The sequence below is a fragment of the Gymnoscopelus braueri genome, assembly GCF_963280865.1.
Source record: "Gymnoscopelus braueri genome assembly, chromosome: 21".
Lineage (NCBI taxonomy): Eukaryota > Metazoa > Chordata > Actinopteri > Myctophiformes > Myctophidae > Gymnoscopelus > Gymnoscopelus braueri.
This window is the reverse complement of record NC_137623.1, coordinates 44,078,679-44,100,195: the sequence shown is the minus strand read 5'-3', so window position 1 is coordinate 44,100,195 and position 21,517 is coordinate 44,078,679. Positions and strand designations below refer to the sequence as shown.

General features: G+C 40.9%; 2 protein-coding genes across 4 annotated transcripts in view; both read left to right on the top strand.

The window, feature by feature from the left end:
• Positions 1-7,408, top strand: part of tmem108 (transmembrane protein 108) — a 31,640-nt gene extending 24,232 nt beyond the window's left edge. The window contains exon 4 of the mRNA XM_080417148.1: positions 2,715-7,408. Coding sequence (XP_080273274.1) covers positions 2,715-2,831 — 117 coding nt within the window. The 3' untranslated portion in view covers positions 2,832-7,408. The remainder of the gene's footprint in view (positions 1-2,714) is intronic.
• A 2,830-nt stretch (positions 7,409-10,238) lies between these two features.
• Positions 10,239-20,887, top strand: cdv3 (carnitine deficiency-associated gene expressed in ventricle 3). 3 transcript variants are annotated; one of them, XM_080418253.1, is made up of 5 exons: positions 10,239-10,766; positions 11,609-11,685; positions 12,222-12,358; positions 15,476-15,638; positions 17,845-17,981. In XM_080418253.1, exons 1-5 carry the CDS (start codon positions 10,548-10,550, stop codon positions 17,846-17,848), a joined length of 600 nt encoding a protein of 199 aa, XP_080274379.1. In that variant the 5' UTR covers positions 10,239-10,547; the 3' UTR covers positions 17,849-17,981. The 3 variants fall into 3 exon arrangements, with proteins under 3 accessions (XP_080274379.1, XP_080274377.1, XP_080274378.1); XM_080418251.1 differs by having other exon boundaries at positions 10,240-10,766; positions 17,849-20,887; XM_080418252.1 differs by having other exon boundaries at positions 10,241-10,766; positions 11,612-11,685; positions 17,849-20,887.
• Positions 20,888-21,517: the final 630 nt, after the last annotated feature.

The window sequence follows — 21,517 nt, the reverse complement described above, 5'->3', positions numbered from 1 at the left end:
TAAATACCAATTGTTTTTGCGGTTTTCAAATATTGTTTGACACAGAATCAAATGTTTTATGGCCATGATTCACAAGGAGCCTGGATGACTTGGTTCCAGGCTAAAATATTAAATATTTTTGGAAATCTCTATGGGGAAAATGTATGGCTTTTCTATCGGTGGCACCACAAAATTGCCAGCACTGCTATGCCCTATTGTTTTGTTTTTTTTCCCCCTTTGGCAACCATTTCACAGAGTCTCTTTTATTTATTTTACCTCTTTTGTTTCCCTCCTTCTCGTGTGTCATCTATCTGTGGGACAGGAGGGCGATGCCCACGTTGGCTCATGTTTAGGATGTTCCTCCTGGTGACACCCAGGTGTTGTGTTCCCGCTTCGCCTCCTCCGTCTCTCTAGAGCAGCTGTCTAACGTTAGCTGCTACCATCCTGTAGCATTTCACACCCATCAATCCCCCCGTTGCCATAGTTACCCTGATGTTTGCTACTGTAACCTTGTTGTCGGGCAGAAACCTCTTATCTCCATACTCTAACAATTTCTTGTTTTTTGTTTTTATTTATTTTTTAATACATTTAGAGTAGCCAATTATTTTTTACCACCTTTTTTTCTCCCCAATTTAGTCGTTATGCCAATTGATTGCTCCCCACACACATTTCTGTGTTGTCACTGTTGTTGTATCCTACTGACTCACCTGTCAGTGAGGAGCCCCCACCAGGAGGACGTAGAGCCTTCGTCCTACTCCTCCCGCCCAACACTCCCCGCTGACAGGTGCCGCCCCCAATATTACAAAGTCACGGTGTGTGGATTTTAACAGCCCCATCCTCCTCCTCCTCCTGCAGAAACAAATCGTTTTCTCTTTTCACACCTCATCCCTCCCTGTAGGCGTTAACTGCTGACTCACCGCTCTCATCCTTATAGGACTCCCTCTCCTCTCTTCTCTCTCTATCTCCATCTCTCCCCCTTTCTCTCCCTCTCTTTATTGTTCTCCTTTCCTCTCTCCATCCCTTTCTGTTGCATTGCCCCCCCCTCTCTCTCTCTCTCTCTCTCTCTCTCTCTCTCTCAGCGCTGTCAGTACATTTCTGTTTGCATGCATTCTCTCCTCTGCACTGAATCTGTTGCCAGATTTTGTGAGAGAGATAAGCAACCGAGTCTAGAAAAACAAGCCCAAAAGAAGTGACTATTATAGGCCACATGAGCACTTTTAAACCTATATATATTTTATATCGGCTATTTGAAAATAGCCGATCTACAAGCTCACAACGCGTTGCGATGCAACGCGTTGTGAGCTTGTAGATCTTGCTTATTTGGGCTATAAACAAGCCCAAATAAGCAACTACACTTTAGAAACAAGCCCCAAAAGAACGCAACCCGCCACTACCAATATTTACAAGCAACTTTACAGAAAAACAAGGCCAAAGTCGCTTATAATAAGCGGACATGGCAACGCTGACTAAAACCCTCCCCTCTACTTTCTCACTCTCACCACTTTGTGTGTTCCTGTAACTAGTGACTTGATTCTTATAGTATAGATGTGTGTGTGTGTCTTGTAGTAGTGAGTCTTGAGCTATCTACCATTGATTAATTGATTGATTGAATACTTTATTAAACAGCACGTGGTACAGTAAGACATTAGGATAAGGATAATTCCTTTTAACAGGTCGTTCATGAAAGTCCTTGCGGTCTTGTTTCCAATGAGAACCTGTGAGCAATTGGGGTTAAGAGTCTTGCTCAGGGACAAATTTCATATCAACGGCACATATGCTGGGATAGCCTGGAATCGAACCTGGGGCAACCAGGGCCAGCTGGTTCCCTAGGCGGGCTCACTAACCACTCAGCTATGGCCGCCCCACATTAAAGCTAAAAGGATAACACAAAAAAAAGTCCTAGGACTTGTTTGACTTGTTTCCATTGTGGTCCTATGTATTCAATTCATCAACATAGCATATGAAATTAACACAATATTAAAGGAGTAGTTCACCCAAAAAATCACTTATTTTTTATCAATTACACACCCCATGAAGCCTTGAATTCATGGAGATTTTTTTTAGTTTTTGTCGCATTCCTGAGCCAATAAAGTCATGACTGCCGGAGAGTCAATTGAGATACTGAGCAGCCATCCGGTCAATTGATAGAACATAAGATTTTTTGGGGGGGCAGACTACTTCTTTAACCCATTCAATTGGGGAACGCATCTCTGTCATTTTAGATTTCTTTGGCTATTCAAAAATAGCAGATATACAAGCTCGTGCAGATCTGCTATTTTTGGAAAATCGTGAAAATGTGTGCAAATATTACTCAAATCTTTGCTTCTGGGGGGGTAATACAACATATTTTGAGATGGGGGTCCGCGGCCAAATACATTTTGGGGGTCCTTGACATGAAAACGTTTGAAAAACACTGATTATAGCAACAAACTTAAAAATAAATTAAAACATTTTTTTTTTAAACTGTTATGATTTAGAAGACAGAATCCCCAGAAGCAAAGATTTGCGTTAAAAAATGTTCTCATTAAAAAATATACATTCAAAGATTTGCACCCATTCTCACGATTTTGTGGATCTGCTATTTTTGAATAGCCAAAGAAATCTAAAAATGACACAGATGCGTTCCCGGTCTTAATGGGTTAAAACTGTGAGCTACCTGTGTTAATGTGTTTGTGTGTGTCTTTGTGTGCTGTGTGTGTGTGTATGTGTGTGTCCGTGCGCGTGTGTGTTTGCAGGAGCATGAAACCTGTTTGCCCCCCAACGGAGACTACAGTGGCAGCAGCGTGGTGCTGGTCAATCCTTTTTGCCAGGAGACCCTCTTCATCAACAGAGACAAAGCCTCTGACATCTAGAGAGAGACCCCCACCAGAGACCAAGCACCTGTCAAAGACTCAGAGAGAGTAATACCTGGGCTCTAGGAGAGACTACTATTTACCCAAATATAAATACTGGAGCACTCCACTGGTCTGCACTGCAGTGGTGGAAGAAGTACTAACGTTTTACTTGAGTAAAAGTATCAAATACGGAAATGTAGAAATAGTTTGGTATTCCAAATGTACTAAAGCTTTAGTGAAAGTACAAAAGTATTGGTATCAACATATACTTAAAGTACCAAAAGTAAAAGTACTCATTATGCAGAATGTCCCATTTCACAAGTTTTTTTAACGTATGAATTGTGCTAAAATCCTTTGAAAATAGCTGATCTACAAGCTCAACGCGTCGCAAATTGTGAGCTTGTAGAAGTATATACAGGGTTGAAGTGGTAAATGTATGTTTTGTAATAATAATCATAAATCCACAAACTAGTAACTAAAGTTTTCAGATAATTGTAGTGGAGAAAAAAAGCACAATATTTGCCTCTAAGATGTAGTGGAGTAGAAGTAAAAGTATAGAAAATCGGAAATACTCCAGCAAAGTAAAAAAATACCACAGAATTGCAATTAAGTACAGCACTTGAGTAAATGTACTTAGTTACTTTTCACCACTGTCTCTGCGCATATTTATTATTTTGCAGGGTCGACTGAAGTTTCCACTTCCTCGTCTTCCTCTTAGAGTAAAACAGGAAGACACAAGTCAGTCACCCCTGCAAAATAATAAATACGTTGCAGACCAGTCGAGTGCTCCAGTATTTTATCCTATTCAATCTGGGAACGTATCTGTGTCACTTTAAGATTTCTTTGCATATTTTTTTGTTGTTGAAAAAAATTGTAAAATGTGTGCAAATCTTTGAATATATGTATATATATACCTTTTTAACTCAAATCTTTGCTCATGGAGGGTCCCTGGAACAAAATATTTTGAGATGGGGTGGGGGGAGGGGGGGTTGGCGGACAAATACATATCATTTTGGGTGGTCCTTGACATGAAAAAAACTTTGAGAACCACTGATATTACAGAAACACAATTTTCTTTCAAAAAAACTGTTAGGATTTAGAAGACATTTGTAGAATTCCCATGTAGAAGCAAAGATTTGAGTAAAAAAAAATATATGTATTCAAAGATTTGCACACATTTTCATGATTTTTCAAGAAAAGAATCTACAAGATCTACAAGCTCGTAGCTTGTATATCTTGAGCTTGTATATCTGCTATTTTTGAATAGCCCAAAGAAATCTTAAAATGACACAGATGCGTTCCCGGATGAATGGGTTATTTGGGTATTATGTCTCTCCTGAAGGTCTCAGGTATTATTCTCTCTGTGTTTCAAGTCGTCCCTGTTGAGTCCTTCTACCTTCAACTGGCTGAAGCGCGCTGGGACTTCTCTTTGTACCTGTCCAAGACTGTCAAAATAAAAGCCTCTCCCCTTTTCTCCACTCCCCCCACCCCTCGCTGTATTTTATATATGTGATCAATATTCATCAGAGACTCATCTTTATATTGTATATATGAAAAACACAAAGACCTAAAGAGTGAAAGAACAATGAGGTAAAAACAGGACAACTATTTACAATGAGGATGCGCTCGCATATTTTTCTGATGTACATTTTATACAAAAAGCTTAATTGTGATAAGAGTTTTTATGTCTTTATAAAAAAAGAAAGAAAAGCAAAATGTGGTTTTGTTTTACGTTGCGGTGGCTTAGGTTGGTGAGTTCACTGTAGCTGTTTTACCACATCTGCTTTAGAGAGAAATGTGCTGTTATAAAGTATTTTAGCATTGCTTTTGTTTTTTAAATCAAGCCCAAAATACTTAGCCTGTTGAACTTGAATTCTGCACCTGCGTAGTACTTGGGGGAGACAAGGGGTTTAATGAAGGTTTCTGGCAAAATGTTTGAAACCCAGATATTAGTAAAGGAGGATATTGTCTGTGTTTTGTTTTTTTTAAACTGCATTGGCAGTAGTTGGTGAGAGGTTATAGTCTCGCGTAGCCAGACAACTATTCCACAATCTCCGAATGCTTTATATAGAGTCTGGAACTACAACTCCTTAAAGCCGAGACAGGAAGCTGGCATCTGTCCGTCATATCCGTTCACGAAAATATATTTTGAAATGTACATTTCTGCTATATATGCTTAGATGATATTAGGACTAATTTGCGCGACTGCAAAGACGAAACGGAAACGGAGGAGGCATCACATCCGCGTGATCCCAAAACCTATACCGCTTGTGCAAGGACGCGCGGTGATTGGCCAGTACGCTTGTGCAAGGACGCGCTGTGATTGGCCAGTAGCCACTTTGAGTGGCCCTTGTGGGCAAACGCTCTCGCCAAAACATGATTTACGATTCTGTGCCTATCGGTACATAACTCAGACGGCGCTGAGTCGGCTCAAGCGAACTTGAGCCACGAGAGGCACCACCGAGCGAGCTAAAGCGAGCGAGTTGCCGTGCCTCCGTCGCGGTCAAAAAAACATACTTTATTGGCCCCAAAAAATAGCCCTCGGTTGTTGTAGGCGAGAGGCACCTCCGCATTGGTCATAGAAGCGGGGCGTGGTTATAGCACAAGCGGTATAGGCTTTAGTATGTTGCATCACATCCACTTTATAATCTGAAAATGATCATTTTCAGAGCTTCTGTTGCTCCAGATTGTATGACACAAGCATTTGAAAATTGTGGAAAGGCAACACAGTCTGTCTGGCGAGACTAGTGAGAGGTCAACAGCATGCAGGGAATAGGTAATTGGTGCATCTGTCAACCAAATGGACTTTGAGACTTTAAGCCTAACCTATACTTTGTCGTATGATGGTGTCACTTGACCAAAAATAACTGATACTCAAGAGAAAATGTATGACGTATTGTCAAGTTTTTTTTTGCTTCCTTGAAAGACTGCTATGTGTCGCTTTTTCTTTTCTTTTCTTGAAAATCTGTTAACGTTTTGGCAAACATAGTATAGATTAGGCTTTGAAATGGCTTCACTCAAGTGTCACCAGCCTCTCTACAGAGGGACCACATAGATGTCTTAATTCTTTATGTCATGTCGGTATGGCTTGTCACGGGTGCATGAATGGCGCGCACGTGTGTGTGTATATGTGTTGTGTGTGTATGTGTATGTACGTATCTGGTATGTGCACGCAAATGTAAGAGTGTGTCTTTGAGTGAGAGAGTGTCTGTCATTAAGTCTGCCTCGGTGTTCGTGTGTGTCTCCAGTCTAGACACAGGGGTCTTCAACAGGGGGTCCGGGACCCCTAGGGCTGTGGTTCTCAAACTTTTTCTTGTCAAGGGGACAAGGGCCCCCAAAATGATATGTATGTTTATTAATTTATATAAACGTTGAACAAGTCCAAGAAGTCTATGACGCTATCTATGAAATCTATGAAAAAGTTGAATCTGCAACATAATTTTATACAATATGTAGTCCCTGCTTCATCTCTCTCTCTCAGCGAAGGGGTGCTTGGGCTGAAAAACGTCGAAGACCCCTGCTGTAGACCAGTGGTTCTCAAACGTTTTCATGTCAAGGACCCCCAAATTGATATGTGTTTGGCTGCGGACTCCCATCTCAAAAAGATTTTGTCCCAGGGACCCCCAGAAGCAAAGATTTGAGTTAAAAATGTTCGCTTGAAAAAATATATATATTCAAAGATTTGCCCCAAGGTTCAAGATTTTTCTATAAATAGCAGATCTACAAGCGACCCCCTGGGGTCCCCCGGACCGAACCAATGCTCTAGACTGTGTGTGTGTGTGTGTGTGTGTGTGTGTGTGTGTGTGTGTGTGTGTGTGTGTGTGTGTGTGTGTGTGTGTGTGTGTGTGTGTGTGTGTGTGTGTGTGTGTGTGTGTGTGTGTGTGTGTGTGTGTGATTTGTCTGTCTGTCTGTCTGTCTGTGTATGTACCATCCATGGAGTGGTCAATGGTTTTGGTCCAGCATGTTGAAAAGGTCGGAGGAGACCATTAGATCAAACCTGCATCACCATCTCTCCCTCCATTAAGTACATTTTGTCTGTGAGTGCAAAACTGTGTTCATTATTACTTAAACGTTTAAGACGCTGAATGATTCAAGTTGATTTAATCACCGCGCCTATGAAAGGCTTTAACAATTCTTGACCAATTAGAATTCTCAAAGTATTCTGAATATTTACTGTGAGCACATTACAGAGGCAGTTAAACAACAAAACATGCATTTCAATATAGTTTAGTTATTATGAACCTGTGGTCCTTCTTTTATTAATGGGTTTTACATTGCATTGTCACAGTTTTATTCTGTAATCAATGCTGCCTGCCTCTGTCATTGAAATGAATACATTTAAATAATACTGCATTGATGTTATTAATTTCATTGGGTTTGGAAAGTGACGTTGAATCAGTGTCTTGTTCAACAATATTTTTTGGTATATCTATTGAATGTTTATTTTGAGCTTGTGGTCTCACTGGCTCAAAGTGGACGTTTCACACACAATGTTCAACAGGAAAGGCATGGCAGTGTTCAACATCATGTATCTTTTGCACTGTAGCATATACACTGTACTTTTTACTGCTGAGCAATAAAACAGGAAAAAACTTGTTGTGAACTTGTTATTTCTGTTATATATTTTCTGTTATTTCTGACCAGTGGCGGTACTCACATTTTATACTTAAGTAAAAGTATCAATACTGCAATGCAGAAATACTCTGTTACAAGTAAAAGTCCGGAATTAAAAATGTACTTCAGTGAAAGAACAAACGTATTGGTATCAAAATGTACTTAAAGTACCAAAAGTAGAAAGTACTTAATATGCAGAATGTCCCATTTCTTCACCAGTTTTCAAATGTATACAAATCTTTTGAAAATAGCCGATCTACAAGCTCACAATGCGTCGCATCGCGACGCATTGTGAGCTTGCAGATCGGCTATTTTCAAATGGCCGAAATGTACATACTGTAGGGCTGAAGTGGTTAATGTATGTGTTGTAATAATTATCAAAATCTACAAAGTAACTAGTAACTGAAGTTTTCAAATAATTGTTGTGGAGTAAAAGTACAATATTTGCCTTTGAGATGTAGTGGAGTAGAAGTAAAAGTACTGAAAATAGGAAATACTCCAGTAAGGTGAAAAATACCTCAAAATTGTACTTAAGTACAGTACTTGAGTAAATGTTACTTTACACCACTGTTTCTGACCTGAGTACTGGGCCAGAGATCAATTATTGCTGGACTTCTATACATTTTACTGTACAAATTTCAATTATATTTGTTCATGCCTAATACATTTGGACAGTCCATAAAAGTCCCAAAACAAAGCTGACCATTGAGACCTATGTATGCTTGAATTAGGTTTCAGGGTCATGGGTGAATTATATAACAAAGCATTGTGTAAATGCCTTGCTGACCACAGCATATCCATTCATTCAGTGGGGTAGAATTTTCCCTTTGTTCACCCTATGACCAGTCACACTGGATCCAATGACGGGCTTTTAGACTCTGTTCGACTAACAGGCCCAGTATGCGGCTTTGCAATAACCCAGCCAATGCTGGGTACCGAAACCTGAACAAGGAGACACATGTCATTCAGCTGAAATTACCCCCCGGCAACACTGCTTGTAACAAAGTGTCTGTCTGTCTGTCTGTCTGTCTGTCTTGTCTGTGGCGGGAGCACAGGTATGCCCATATATGGACTGGGCATCAGTGGGAATCAGCTTTGTTTATTAAGCAAGGTTCATCTCTGATTTTATTTTATTTTTACCATAAGGGTTTCCGGATTGGGCAATGCTTAAAGGACGACTTCACCAATTTTCAACCTATCTTCATAATTGGTCCTCATAATAAAATGGTAAAAAAAATAATCTACTCGGTCTGTGTCTCAGAGGAGGGCTGTGGACACTTCGGAAACCCGCCTACCAGTGACATCATTAGGTAGGTTTTTTTTTTTTTAAGATTACATTTTTTTTTTACGAGAACAATTTCTTCCATTATAGCATGCTAACTTTACAGGAATAGAAAGCCTGCAGTTTCTATTAGCTTGGATTCCCCATTCCCCAGCTTGGATTCCCACCGCCTACCAACGACGATGTCACTGGTAGGCGGGTTTCTGAACTGTCCACAGCCCTCCTCTGACTGAGACACAGACCGAGTAGACACAAATTGTATCATATTATAAGGAGCATTGTTGAGGACCAATTATATGAAGATAGGTTGAAAATGGGTGAAGTCGTCCTTTAATGTCAGTGCAAATTGCCAGTGTTAGGCAAGGCAAGTGTTTCTGTTGTGCATACCTTCAAACACTCCTGAATTTAGCAGGAGATTCCTCCTGCTGTGCTTCTGAATTGTAATTTCTCCTGAGAATATCCTTAATATTGGACAACTCAAACCAGACTATGGTAAAAGTGAGCATGCATGCCCATGGGTGATACACACTCCACTGATATGCAGCCATGCCCAGGGCCATAATGTTAATTATAAGTCATAATTTAAGTCATTGAATACTAAGTGGATACTAAGTCAGTTAATATTAAGTGGATGCTAAGTGTCAAGTGAATACTAAGTAATGACTTTTCACTTCTATTCCATATTCAGAGAGAGAGAGAGAGAGAGAGAGAGAGAGAGAGAGAGAGAGAGAGAGAGAGAGAGAGAGAGAGAGAGAGAGAGCGCGCGCGAGCAAGACCTAGCAAGCTACCACCCCCCTGGAATTTCACCAGTAAAGCCCGTATTTTTCCGAACATGTACAAATGCAAAATATAATATTCGCTTGCCCCGAATGTTACCTAGGTGTCTGGCGTATTTGTGCAATGTATTAGTCCATATTTTTCAATAAAGAAGTGTTTTAATCCCGTCTGTGGCCGAACGCCATTTGTCCCCCTCGTTTACTTCCTGTTTACATTGAGTGTAATTCCGGCTTTCACCAGATACGCCCCGTCACTGGCGCCCATTGGGAACTTCCGACCGAATCGGCCACAGACGGGATTAAAACACTTCTTTATTGTAAAATATGGACTAATACATTGCACAGACACACCGGACACCTAGTTAACATTTGGAGCAAGCACCTTATATTTTTGCATTTGTACATGTTTGGAGAAATACGGGCTTTATTGGTGACATTCCTGGGCGCACTGGGGGGTGGTCGCTAAGACTCTCGTAGATGCGAAAGTAAAAGTCAGACTAGTCAAACGATCGTCTTGATCTAAGGCTACCTATTCACTAGCCCTGAAACAAGCGTCATGTGAACCATGGCTACCTATTCGCATTATTTTTGTATAAATCTGTGCCATCGTGCCTTGTTTTTGCAAACTGTTTATAAAGTATTCAGACAATCAATCTAAATTCGTATCCACTCGGAAATGTTTCGTGTCCGCTCGGGGAATAATGTATTCGTATCCGGGGCAAGCTCGACTACTTCCGGTGCCAGAGCGGTGTAGATTTGTCAAATAGCCTCCTAACGCGCATCGCATGGCTGATAGCATAGCTAGCATTCCAGGCTAGGAAGTATTAAACACCGGGACACATCATCTTCCACCTCTCCGAAAAACAACGTCGAACCGCCCAGACAAAACACCGCCCTGTCCCTGGAGAGCCGGTCCGAACAACTGTCTCTTTAGCCGAACTAAAGGAGAAAGACACCCTGTGTCATTCTGTCGGTTAGCATTGACCAACTTTTAGCGGTTAGTCACTCTGGTAGCCGTTACGTTGCTGCTCGCTCGCCCGTTCGAGGAAAGGAAAAAAAAACATGGCGGACGTCACGGAGAAGAGCCTGGACGATTTCTTCGCCAAACGGGATAAAAAGAAGAAGAAAGAGAGCAAGGGGAAGCAGCAGCAGCAGGGCGGAGGGAAAGAGGCGCAGTCCGCCGCCACCACTCAGTCCGCCGCCATGAAGATGAAGATGAAGAAGGAGAAGGAGAAGGGCTTTAAGACTGGAGACTCTCAGGACGGCGCGCAGATCGAGAAGGTAGAGTTGGAGATGCCGGTGTCACGCCGCCCGGTTAATCGGCCGGGGACCGGGGTGGTGGCTCTCACTTTGTACCGGGTGTCTGACACTCTGGTACCGGGGAGTTGGAGCCCTGTCACCGGGGCTTAAGGGTGTGGGATGGAGAACACGGTGGTTAATATCACTTGATCATCATCAGTATACAGTTCCATCCATGTGAACCACGCAAGCTGCTATACTAGCACCGGTCCTAGTGGAGAGAGACGTGGCTTTTTCTGATAGCTTCCATCTATTACGGCGTTGCTTGCCGACGTGCCGTTACTAGTGAACTTGGAGATCATCTTGTATTGTTGTTGTTGGGGAAGAGAGAGCTTGAAGATCAGCTTATTTTCGGCAAGCGACAGTACGATCAGTCGTACTAGGGAGTGATTAAAACAGGCCTATAAACTAGGCTATTAAAAGGCTAGGCCTATAGCCAGGCCCCGGCGCCGCCATTCCAACATGTCACGTTTTTAGAAGACCTGACAGCCTTGGCAGGGTTGTCATGGGGGTGGGGGTGAATTAAAGCTGGAATGCTGTGTTGTTAGACACTCTTTTTCTTTTAAAAACCTCCCAGACATTCTGGTGTATGTTGGCACCGCAGGACATGCTGCCTTCCAGCTGTTTGACTATTAAGAACTGGGGGTCGTTTTTCTTTTGTCCTCCTAACACTCCTTAGTTTTTTTGCACAGTCATGTCACAATTAAAGCTATAGCCTAGTTAGCCTATAGCCTAATGTTTCAACTATTAATGACTTACTACTTGTGGGGCCGTTGAGTGTACATGGTTGTGAACAATAACTGAGCTCTCTGCCTGTCACTAAGGAGGATGAGGAGTGGAAGGAGTTCGAGCAGAAGGAGGTGGACTACAGTGGCCTTCGTCTTCAAGCCCTACAGATAACGTACGTGAGATACCCAGAATATGTTTGTTCATATCATGGGTAGGGATGGGACTAAATGAAAATTTACATGTCACGATTATTGTGGCAAAAATTATTGCGATTTACGATATTATGGCGATAATCAACATATGCTTAAAAACTTGAAATGTCCACTTTTGTGAACCACTTGAACCCAGCATCCCTATTCTGGGGATAACGTTCGCCACAAATAACCAATCTACAAGCTCACAACGTGTTGCAACGCGTTGTGAGATTGTAGATCTGCTATTTTTGGCGAAAAGATTTGTGTAGACTGAAATAAGAGCTCTTTACATTTATCAAGTATAGAGGGTTTAAGTGGTAATGAATTTGCAGCTCAGCAAAAGCTATCTCCGCTATACAATCATTGTGAGCGGTTTGTTATCACGATAAACGATCATAACGATTATCGTCCCATCCATAAATCATGGGTTTGTTTACCTGATGCGAAGTCGTCTATTAACTCAGCCGTCTTGTAGACGTCTCTTCTTGACCTGCCTCCCTGGGTTGTTTTGCAGTGACGAGAGGGAGGAATCGGACTATGAGAAGGAGGAGGTGGGTGAGGACGGAGAGATCATCCTGGTGAGTGGGAAGGGGGAGTCCGGGCCCTGGAACAAGTCTGGTGGTGGACCTGCCCCTGCCGCCGCCCCAGTGGGTGAGTTGAGACCAGTTGAGACCATTTCAGCCCTATCTTTATGTACCTTTTTTAACCTTTCTTTGTTCTTTGGCAGACACAAGTGAATAGGTTCCAACTGCCTCGGTGCCAGCTAAGACACTTAAAAGGATCGGCTGGCTAATAAGCCAAATTATATGCCTTAATGCATTATAATTGCCAACTAAAATGTAAAATTAAAAACACCTTAAATAGTTCATCTTTTACTCGAGGGGGACAACGCCCGTCGCAAGTTGATGATGTAATTTGTCCATATGTGGTCCAGTCCTGTGGAATGTTATTAGCTTGTCCTAATAATAAACAACTTGATACTTCCCATGGTTATTATGAACATCAGAACAATATTTTAAATAAGTTTTATTGCCATCTACATTCCACAGGGCTGGACCACACATGGACAAATGACATCATCAACCCGCAACGCGTGTTGTCCCCCTTCAGAAAAAGATGGAACTATTTCTAAAATAAATTAAATATACAAGGTGTTTTTCATTAAAATTTTAGTTATAGAGGGCAATTATAATGTATTAACCCATTGAGACCTGGAACGCATCTGTGTCATTTTTTGATTTTGAGCTAGAAAGCATTATTTTACAGTTTGGCTATTCAAAAATAGCAGATCTACAAGCTCATAGCGCGGCTATGAGCTTGTAGATCTGCTATTTTTGAAAAATCTTGAAAATGTGTGCAAATCTTTGAATATATGTTGTTTTAAAGCAAATAATTTTTAACTCAAATCTTTGCTTCTGGGGGGTCCCTGGAACAAAATATTTTGAGATGGGGGTCCGCGGCCAAATGCATATCATTTTGGGGGTCCTTGAGATGATAAAGTTTGAGAACCACTGATATAGAAACATACGTTTTTCAGAATACTGTTGGGATTTAAGACATTATTTTGTAGATTCGGCTTCAGGTCTTAAAGGGTTAAGGCATATTTGGCTTATTACCAGGGATCCTTTTAAGAACCTTAACCCATTCAAGCAGGAAAAGCATCCGTCATTTTAGATTTTAGCTACATATCGTTGCTGTGGGGCAGAAACCTCTAATCTCCATTATTTTCTTCTTTGTAAATTAACGCCCTACTTGATCATACTACAGCGTCACACAAGTATCAAAAGTAGCAGATCCACAAGCTTGGAATGTGGCGAGCTGGTACATAGTACCATGTGAGATATGTGATAAGGCATTATATACACATCTGTTCATCTTCTATATTAGCCTAGTTACTGAAATTACCGGAATAATTGACTCAATGTTGGCTAACATATCGCTCCTGAAAGTTTTAATTTCCTGAAATTGTTCTGTTCTCCAGGGACTTAACTGTCAGCTAGACTTTCCAAATCAATCTGCTTTAAAATGTATTCCAAGGCAACAATAACATAAAATACACATTTTCATTTTTGGTCATTTCATCATGAAATATCCTGTGTAAGAATATACCTCTTCATTCAAATAGGAACCCGAGGTGGTTCGAAGTGGGCGGGGGGGCGATGAAAGATGGATTTTCTTTATCTTTTGGACGATGTCGCCGGCGATCGCCCGAGAGTCGCCCGCTGTTAAAACGTACTGTTATGGGGGGTCCTTAAAATGAAAAGGTTTGAGAACCACTGATATAGGAATGAATACAAATAAAAAAATAGTGCAATATCAACTGAAGCATTCAAAATGATATATTACTGTAAATTACATAAATAGTGCAATATCAACTGAAGCATTCAAAATGATATATTACTGTAAATTACATATAATGTGGTATGGGAATGGCATAGACTGCCATACATACCGATATCAGTATTTTAAGCAGTATCGGCAGCTTTTCCGTTACTGGTATATTGGTATCTTGAACAACTCTACTCTCTATCAAGAAAAGCAGTGTATATATATATACCAGGGATGTGTTAAAGTGACCAAAATGAAAATTGATTACTATAATTCTAGTCATACCAATTATTCCACAATCTTTGTGGGAGGGGGAATTTGTTTAAAGGTAGGATAAGTGATTGTCTTTGGTTAAAATAAGTGTTAAATAGCTCTATATTCTGATAGTACTCATTGCTATAGAGTGTTTGTTCAGTAAAAGGAGTCTCCTTGTCTCTCCAACTCTTTATAAAACAGAAATTCATTTTCAATTTTATCCAATCAGGATAGAGAACCCAATCAGGATATAGATTAAACAAGTGAAATTGGAAGTGATGACACTAAGAAATGAGCAGGCAAAATTGGAACTGGAACACTATAAAAATGAAGCTTAAAAATTGGTTCTTTCTCCTGATTGGCTGAAATTTTTACACATACCGGAAAATGTATTTTCTGTTTATTAAAAAGCTGGGGAGACTCCTGTTACTGAACAAACACTCTATAGCAATGATTACTATCAGAATATAGTAACCTTTTTTTTAACCTTTTAACAAAATACTTTTTGTTTTAACCCAAAAATATCACTTACCCTACCTTTTTAAGTGAAATTGTTCTGGGGATTTTAGCTTTTTCATCAAATGACCATCCTAGGTTATAATAACAGCATTACATTGGCCTATAAACTGGTTTTCAGAAATAAACTTAAGACAGAAAGAAGCATGTGCATCTTTTACATTATTGTAACTAAACCATTAAAGACGTGGTGAAATGAAAAATATGTTTTTCACACTTTTAGAGCATACCCACGGTCAATCCATTTTTGTGTATTTGTTATATCAAAAGTCCCTGAAATTCAATTTTGAATTACTTCCTATAAACGCAAAATAGAGACTGAATAAATATTGCACCCATACTAGGTATCCTCTAAAATGTAGTTACTCTGGGCAGGATTTGGATGGCAATATAGCCTTTGCAACAGAATGTTCTTTTTTAATTAATTATTTTTTATTTAAAAAAAATGTATATATATATTTTAATCGATTTTTATCCTACAAATGATTATTCAATTATTCTGACCCATCCCTAGTATATACTATTCCAACATTTTTATTTTTAAGAAATTGCAAATTTTCTTAAATCTACAGAGAAATCTGGACATTTGGAAATGTACATGGAATTCTAACCCTACGGTAAAATGTGTGGAATCGCTGATGTAATGTCTGCCAAATGTTGTCCATACAGAAGAAGAAGAGGTTCCTGAGGCCAAGCCTGCCGGTGTATATCGCCCCCCTGGGGCTCGGCTGACCACCACCAAACGAGGCCCCGCCCAGGGCCCTCCTGAGATCAACAGTGACACGCAATTCCCCTCTCTCTCGTCCAGTTCCAAGCATGTGGAGACACGCAAGTAAGTACCACCTTATTAAAGAAAGGTTTTATGTTTGATATTCAGTTTAATATATTAACTGTACGTTATTAACATTTTGAATCTGCACAATCGATTGTATTCTGTAGAAACTAGGGATGTAACGATATTGTTTTAACACAATATAGCTGAACAACAATGTCTTTATTTCCGTGGGCCTGTGACGGCATCTACATAGGGCATTCCGGCTGAAATTTTTATTTTATTTGAGCCACGATTAGGACCACAATTGACTATTTTCCTGCTGCCCTCCACACTGCTACCAACTGAGAAATTATTGGCCCAAAGCGAACTTTGCATTGATTAGTAGTTATGTTTGAATAGATAAGATCTCTCAATTCAATAGGATGTACCAAACTCTCCTCAAGCTCTCGCCAAGAAACTTTAGTTGTCGAGTCAAACCATTTTAAAAGGGAACGAAGGGTGAAGGCCCAATAATATAAGTTGAAGTCGGGCAACGAAAGGCCGCCATCAGCTCTGGCTCGCTGCAATAAGGAAAGTTAAAGACGTGGCTGTTTCCCATTCCACACAAATTTAGATACAGCAGAGTGAAGCTTACTTAGTCCAGTACTGTGATGGCGGTGGCAATGGAAGCATAGAACTTATCAAATTAACCCTAGGGAGGACGTTCATCTTTATGATTGGGGTGGCATTTCATTAACTTTATAGCAAAATGGCCGCCATGTGAATATGGTGAATTGAAACAAGTCCTCAGGACTTTTTTGTGCTATATCAGCTCGTGGAAAAGTGGAGATATTTTACTAAACACACGTTTTCTGGCAGAACTTTCAAATGGATATGAAACTAGAGGACATTATCTGACTCCAAGTCTTAGGAATTAATTATTGGGTGAGTGCAGGCGCAGCTTAGAGCACTTTTCTGCCGCGCAGATCACTGTGCTAAACAGGCGCGGATAGGACCGATCTATGGCTGTGAATTTGAAATACATGAAATGTATGTAAGATCACAGACACTCTTGGGCTAGAGCTGTGGCCTAATGCAGTGGTTCTTAAACCTTTTCATGTCAAGGACCCCCAAATTGATAAATATTTGGCTGCGGACCCCCATCTGAAAATATGTCGTGCCAGGGACCTCCAGAAGCAAAGATTTGTGTAAAAAAAAATCACTAATGTTCAAGATCTTTGAAAAATAGCAGATCTACAGGCTGAGCCTGTAGATCTGCAGGCTCATAGTGCCTGTAGATCTGCTATTAGATTAGATCAGATCTAATAGATCTGTATTAGATCTGTAGATCTGCTATTTAAAATACTGATAAAATAATGGGATAAAATACTTTGGAAAGGTTTTGAGAATTCATTGTTAAAAATGTGTGGGAACCCTGGATGTAACGATATTGTTTTAGTGCGATATATATCGCTAAACAACAATATCTTTATTTCCGTGGGCCTGTGACGGCATCTACGATAGGCATTCAGGCTGAAAATTGTATAGTTTTGTTTGAGCCACGATTAGGACCACAATTGACTATATTCACACAGCGGCCATTTTGCTTTCACGTCATATTTGCGGGGAGTTCTCCCCAACAGAATTTGTTGGGGAGAAGTGCCACCCGCCACCCGAGTGGGGTGGCATTTCATTAACTTAATAGCGATAAAGTCCCCAGGACTATTTTTGTGTTATCCATTTAGCCGTAACCCATTAAGACTGGGAACGCATCTGTGTGTCATTTTAAGATTCCTTTGGCTATTCAAAAATAGCAGATATATAGCAGATACTTGTAGATCTGCTATTTTTGAAAAATCTTGAAAACTTTTGCAAATCTTTGAATATATATATATGTTACAACTTCTGGGGGGTCCCTGGAACTAAATATTTTGAGATGGGGGGTCTGTGGCCAAATACATATAATTTTTGAAAAACACATATTATATACGTTTTTTTTTTAAACTGTTAGGATTTAGAAAACATTTGTAGAATGCCCAGAAGCAAAGATTTGAGTTACACAAGTTCGCTTTAAAAATATATATATTCAAAGACCCACGATTTTCCACGCTTTTCCCCAAAAATAGCAGATCTACAAGCTCATAGCGCAGCACCGAGTGCCGCGCTATGAGCTTGTAGATCTGCTATTTTTGAATAGCCCAAAGAAATCTTAAAATGACACAGATGCGTTCCCGGTCTTAAAGGGTTAATGTCTGACTGTACCATGTGCTGTGCTGTCGTGTTGTTAGGGACAGGGAGATGGAGAGGACCTTTGAAGTAGTGAAGCACAAGACCCGTGGAGAAGGAGGCAGCAGCGGCGGCGCCGGCGGCGGCAGCACCGCCTCCAACCAGCAGCTGCAGCTCGACAACCAGTATGCCTGCTTGGGGGATAAGTAAAGTGAACCTGCCCACCCACCCCTATGTCCTCTACCCCCCCAACCACCCAACTCCCCTCCCCTATATCCCCCCCCCCCCAAATCCCCGGCCCCTCCAGCGCGGTCCTGCCCAGCCCCCCAGAGGGAAGCTGAACTCCCAAGCTGTGTGGACTGGACTGAAGGTCCTTGACAAAACTTCTGGTGCTGCCGCCACCATGACACCACACTGATTATGTTGCTTTCTGGTTACACCACACACACACACACACACACACACACACACACACACACACACACACACACACACACTTACATATCACTTACACATATATACCACTACAGTACACCCAGTGACACTCCAATTAAATAGATGAAATAACGAAGATAACAGTAGTGCGCTCGCCTTAGCGAGCCCGCAACTAACCTGTTTCTCTTACACACACACACACACACACACACACACACACACACACACACACACACACACACACACACACACACACACACACACACACACACACACACACACACACACACACACACACACACACAAAGCGTTTTGGTTGGCAAACCAAAAGGACTGCATCTGAAGGGGCTGTGGCGACAGGGAATTAATGGAACCTCGACTGATGATGAAAATCTATGCGATGCACCCATATGTACGACACTGCAGCAAAATGACAAACAAAAAAACGTAGTTGTTGTCCTCTTGTGGATTGTACTCGGAGCAGCGGGTTGTGCGACTCTCGCACAACCTCTCCCAAGGACTTCAACTTGCTTCGAAATAAAGACACAGAGGATCCAAAGTGACTTTAGGGCAAGATCATTTTATGAACTTCTGTTTGAAATATATATATATAAAAATATATATATTTTCCTTTTTGCAAGATCATTATAAGCCTGATCGCACATCGTGATGATATCCGGGGTGGGGTGGGGTTGAGAGAGAAAAAAGCGGTTTCAAGGGTGGCTTACCTCACTCAGCTGCATAGCCGCTGTGACCATGAAGATTGAGCTTTTCAGTCTGACGGTAAAAAAAATGTGGGGGCGAATAACAACCCCCGCTCCACCCCCGACCCCCCCATATAAAAAGAAAAATAATTGGCACCGGGCTCTTTAATTTAGAAACTTGAAGCTTTGTCTTTAATTTAGAAAGCTTTGTTTTTCCTTAAACGACGACCGACGAGTCTCTGCAGAGATCTCTGGAACAAGGAGGAGGTAAAAGGTTGCGGTCCTCATTTAGAAATACTATTTAAAAGTGGCCTTACTGTAAGAGAGAGTGAGTGAGAGAGAGGAAAAAACTGCTTTGTCATCACGCAGAGGAGAGAACACTCGCCTTGTCGTCTCATGGGCCGTTGCCTGCTTCTGGATTTCACCACTTTGTGAGGGATAAAAGAAAACGAAAAACCTTATGTTCAAGAATGTAGTGTTGTTGTTGTTGTTTGCTTGGCAATTACAGCTACTATCTGTCCTTCGTCTGTTTTTTACCCCCCCTCTCATTTCATTTTGTTTTCCTAAAAATCGGTAAAGTCATGATTAAAAGCTTACTTATCTGAGGTCATTTGTTTGGGGGAACTTGACTTTTTCGGATATTAATGCTGGTAATTTGATCCATCTTTTTTGCCCATAACCCATTTAGACCTGAGGCTGAAAACCTAAATCCAAACCTGAAAAACGCAACTTCGTATTGACCCAAAATGTCTTCTAAATCCTTACCGAAAACCTATGTTTCTATATATCGTTGCTGTCGGGCAGAAACCTCTTATCTCCAACTTTTCTTTTTTTCCCCCGTAAATTAACGCCTTACTTGACTACGCTACAGCGTCGCACACAAAACCTCAAGAGTAGCAGATCCACAAGCTCAAAACACGGCGCGACTCGTTTCGAGCTTGTAGATCTGCTATCAGTTTTGGACACCTGACAGAGACGATATATAGCTCTAATCTAACATGACACGGGTGCTTTCCCGGTTTTAATGGGTTAAAAATAATAATCGTATAGCTCGATCTGTAGCAAAAAATTAACAATTCCCAAATTGAAAGGTATAACAATGTGTGTATATAGGCTTTCCAGGTCTAAATGGGTTGTGCGCTCCGCTTGCATAAAGTATGGGTTGATCGTGGTTTTGACACCACATGATGGTCACACAAGGTGTTACAAAGGTCAAGAATTTAGCAAATCTGCCACAATGACTGGTCTGCTTCATGCCAATAATGGTGCTTGTTACACCAAAATGTTCATATCTGTTGCTTTGTGCCCCTCCCACCCCCACCCACCCCAATTACATTGCTACTTTTAAAGAAGCCAAGATATATATAAGTCAGTCTCGTCATTTCTGGAGTGGAAATCTATGCCTCGTTTCTTGAAGATTAACTTTTTATCATTCTAAGGCTTTTCCTTTTATACAGAATTTCATTGTCTGCACATGTTAAACTTCTTTTTCTTTCTTTCTTTCTCCCCCCGCCCCCCCCTTTTTCTTTGCACCAGTTCCTTGTGCATTTTTTTTTGCACCAGTTCCTTGTGCATTTTTTTTTTTTGCACCAGTTCCTTGTTCATAACTGGTTTCGTGGGAGGCTTAGTGTATTGTTTTTTTCTTTTTCTTTTTTATGATGACAGACCACTGGCTCCTCATGAAAACCAGGCTTTGATATTACCTAAGTCAAAGATTATACAATATACAGTATATGGGATGTTACAACCATAGTTATACACACAATGGGTATAAAAAGAAATTGAAGAAGAAAAACCTTGGTGTTGTGTTCCGTTTTCTGTCACAGCCATAATGTTAGGGGGGAAGCGGCCTGATCCATTGCCAGATCCACTGTGCAAGGAAGTAGTTATCATGTCCTGAGATCAGTTAATGAAATAGAATGGTCTAACACGGAAAAAAGTACAATAAAATGATCCTTGTGATTGACGTCTGAGTTCTTCTATAAAGTGGTGATTTGTGTGTACAATATTAGACATAACTGCCAGTGTAACTGGTCTTTAAAGGTTTCATGACGTTCAGTTTTACCACACATTAAAAGTCTTTGTCATGGTCCTTCAAACGTGTATAGAAAGTTTTAACAAAAAATTCCACTCCATTGATCCATGGCAGGTGTTTTTCTCTCACATTTCTAAAGCCTTTTCAACTGCAATGAAAAAAGAAATCTTTGCCTGCGGGTGTCGCTGGTGAGGGATTTTGCCTGTCAATCATCGCCTCTGCTCCGCCCCCCCCCCCCAAAGGAAAGGATAGGGGAGGGGAGGGGCGAGGAGGAGAGTGGGCGGGATTAATCGACTGTGACCTCACTGTCGAAGGGCCAAGCTCAGATTACTTTTTAGCCTAATTATTCAGAAAACCCCAGACCACAGAAAATCCACTGAATGTTCAAAGTTCAGATTTTTTTAGGTGTATTTGAGGTCATAAAACCCCCCAAAAAACATTAAAAAAAAAAAAAAGTGAAAATGAATGTCATAGAACCTTTAACATGCAATGGATATTCTTAACCCATTCAATCCGGGAACGCATCTGTGTCATTTTTAGATTTCTTTGGCTATTCA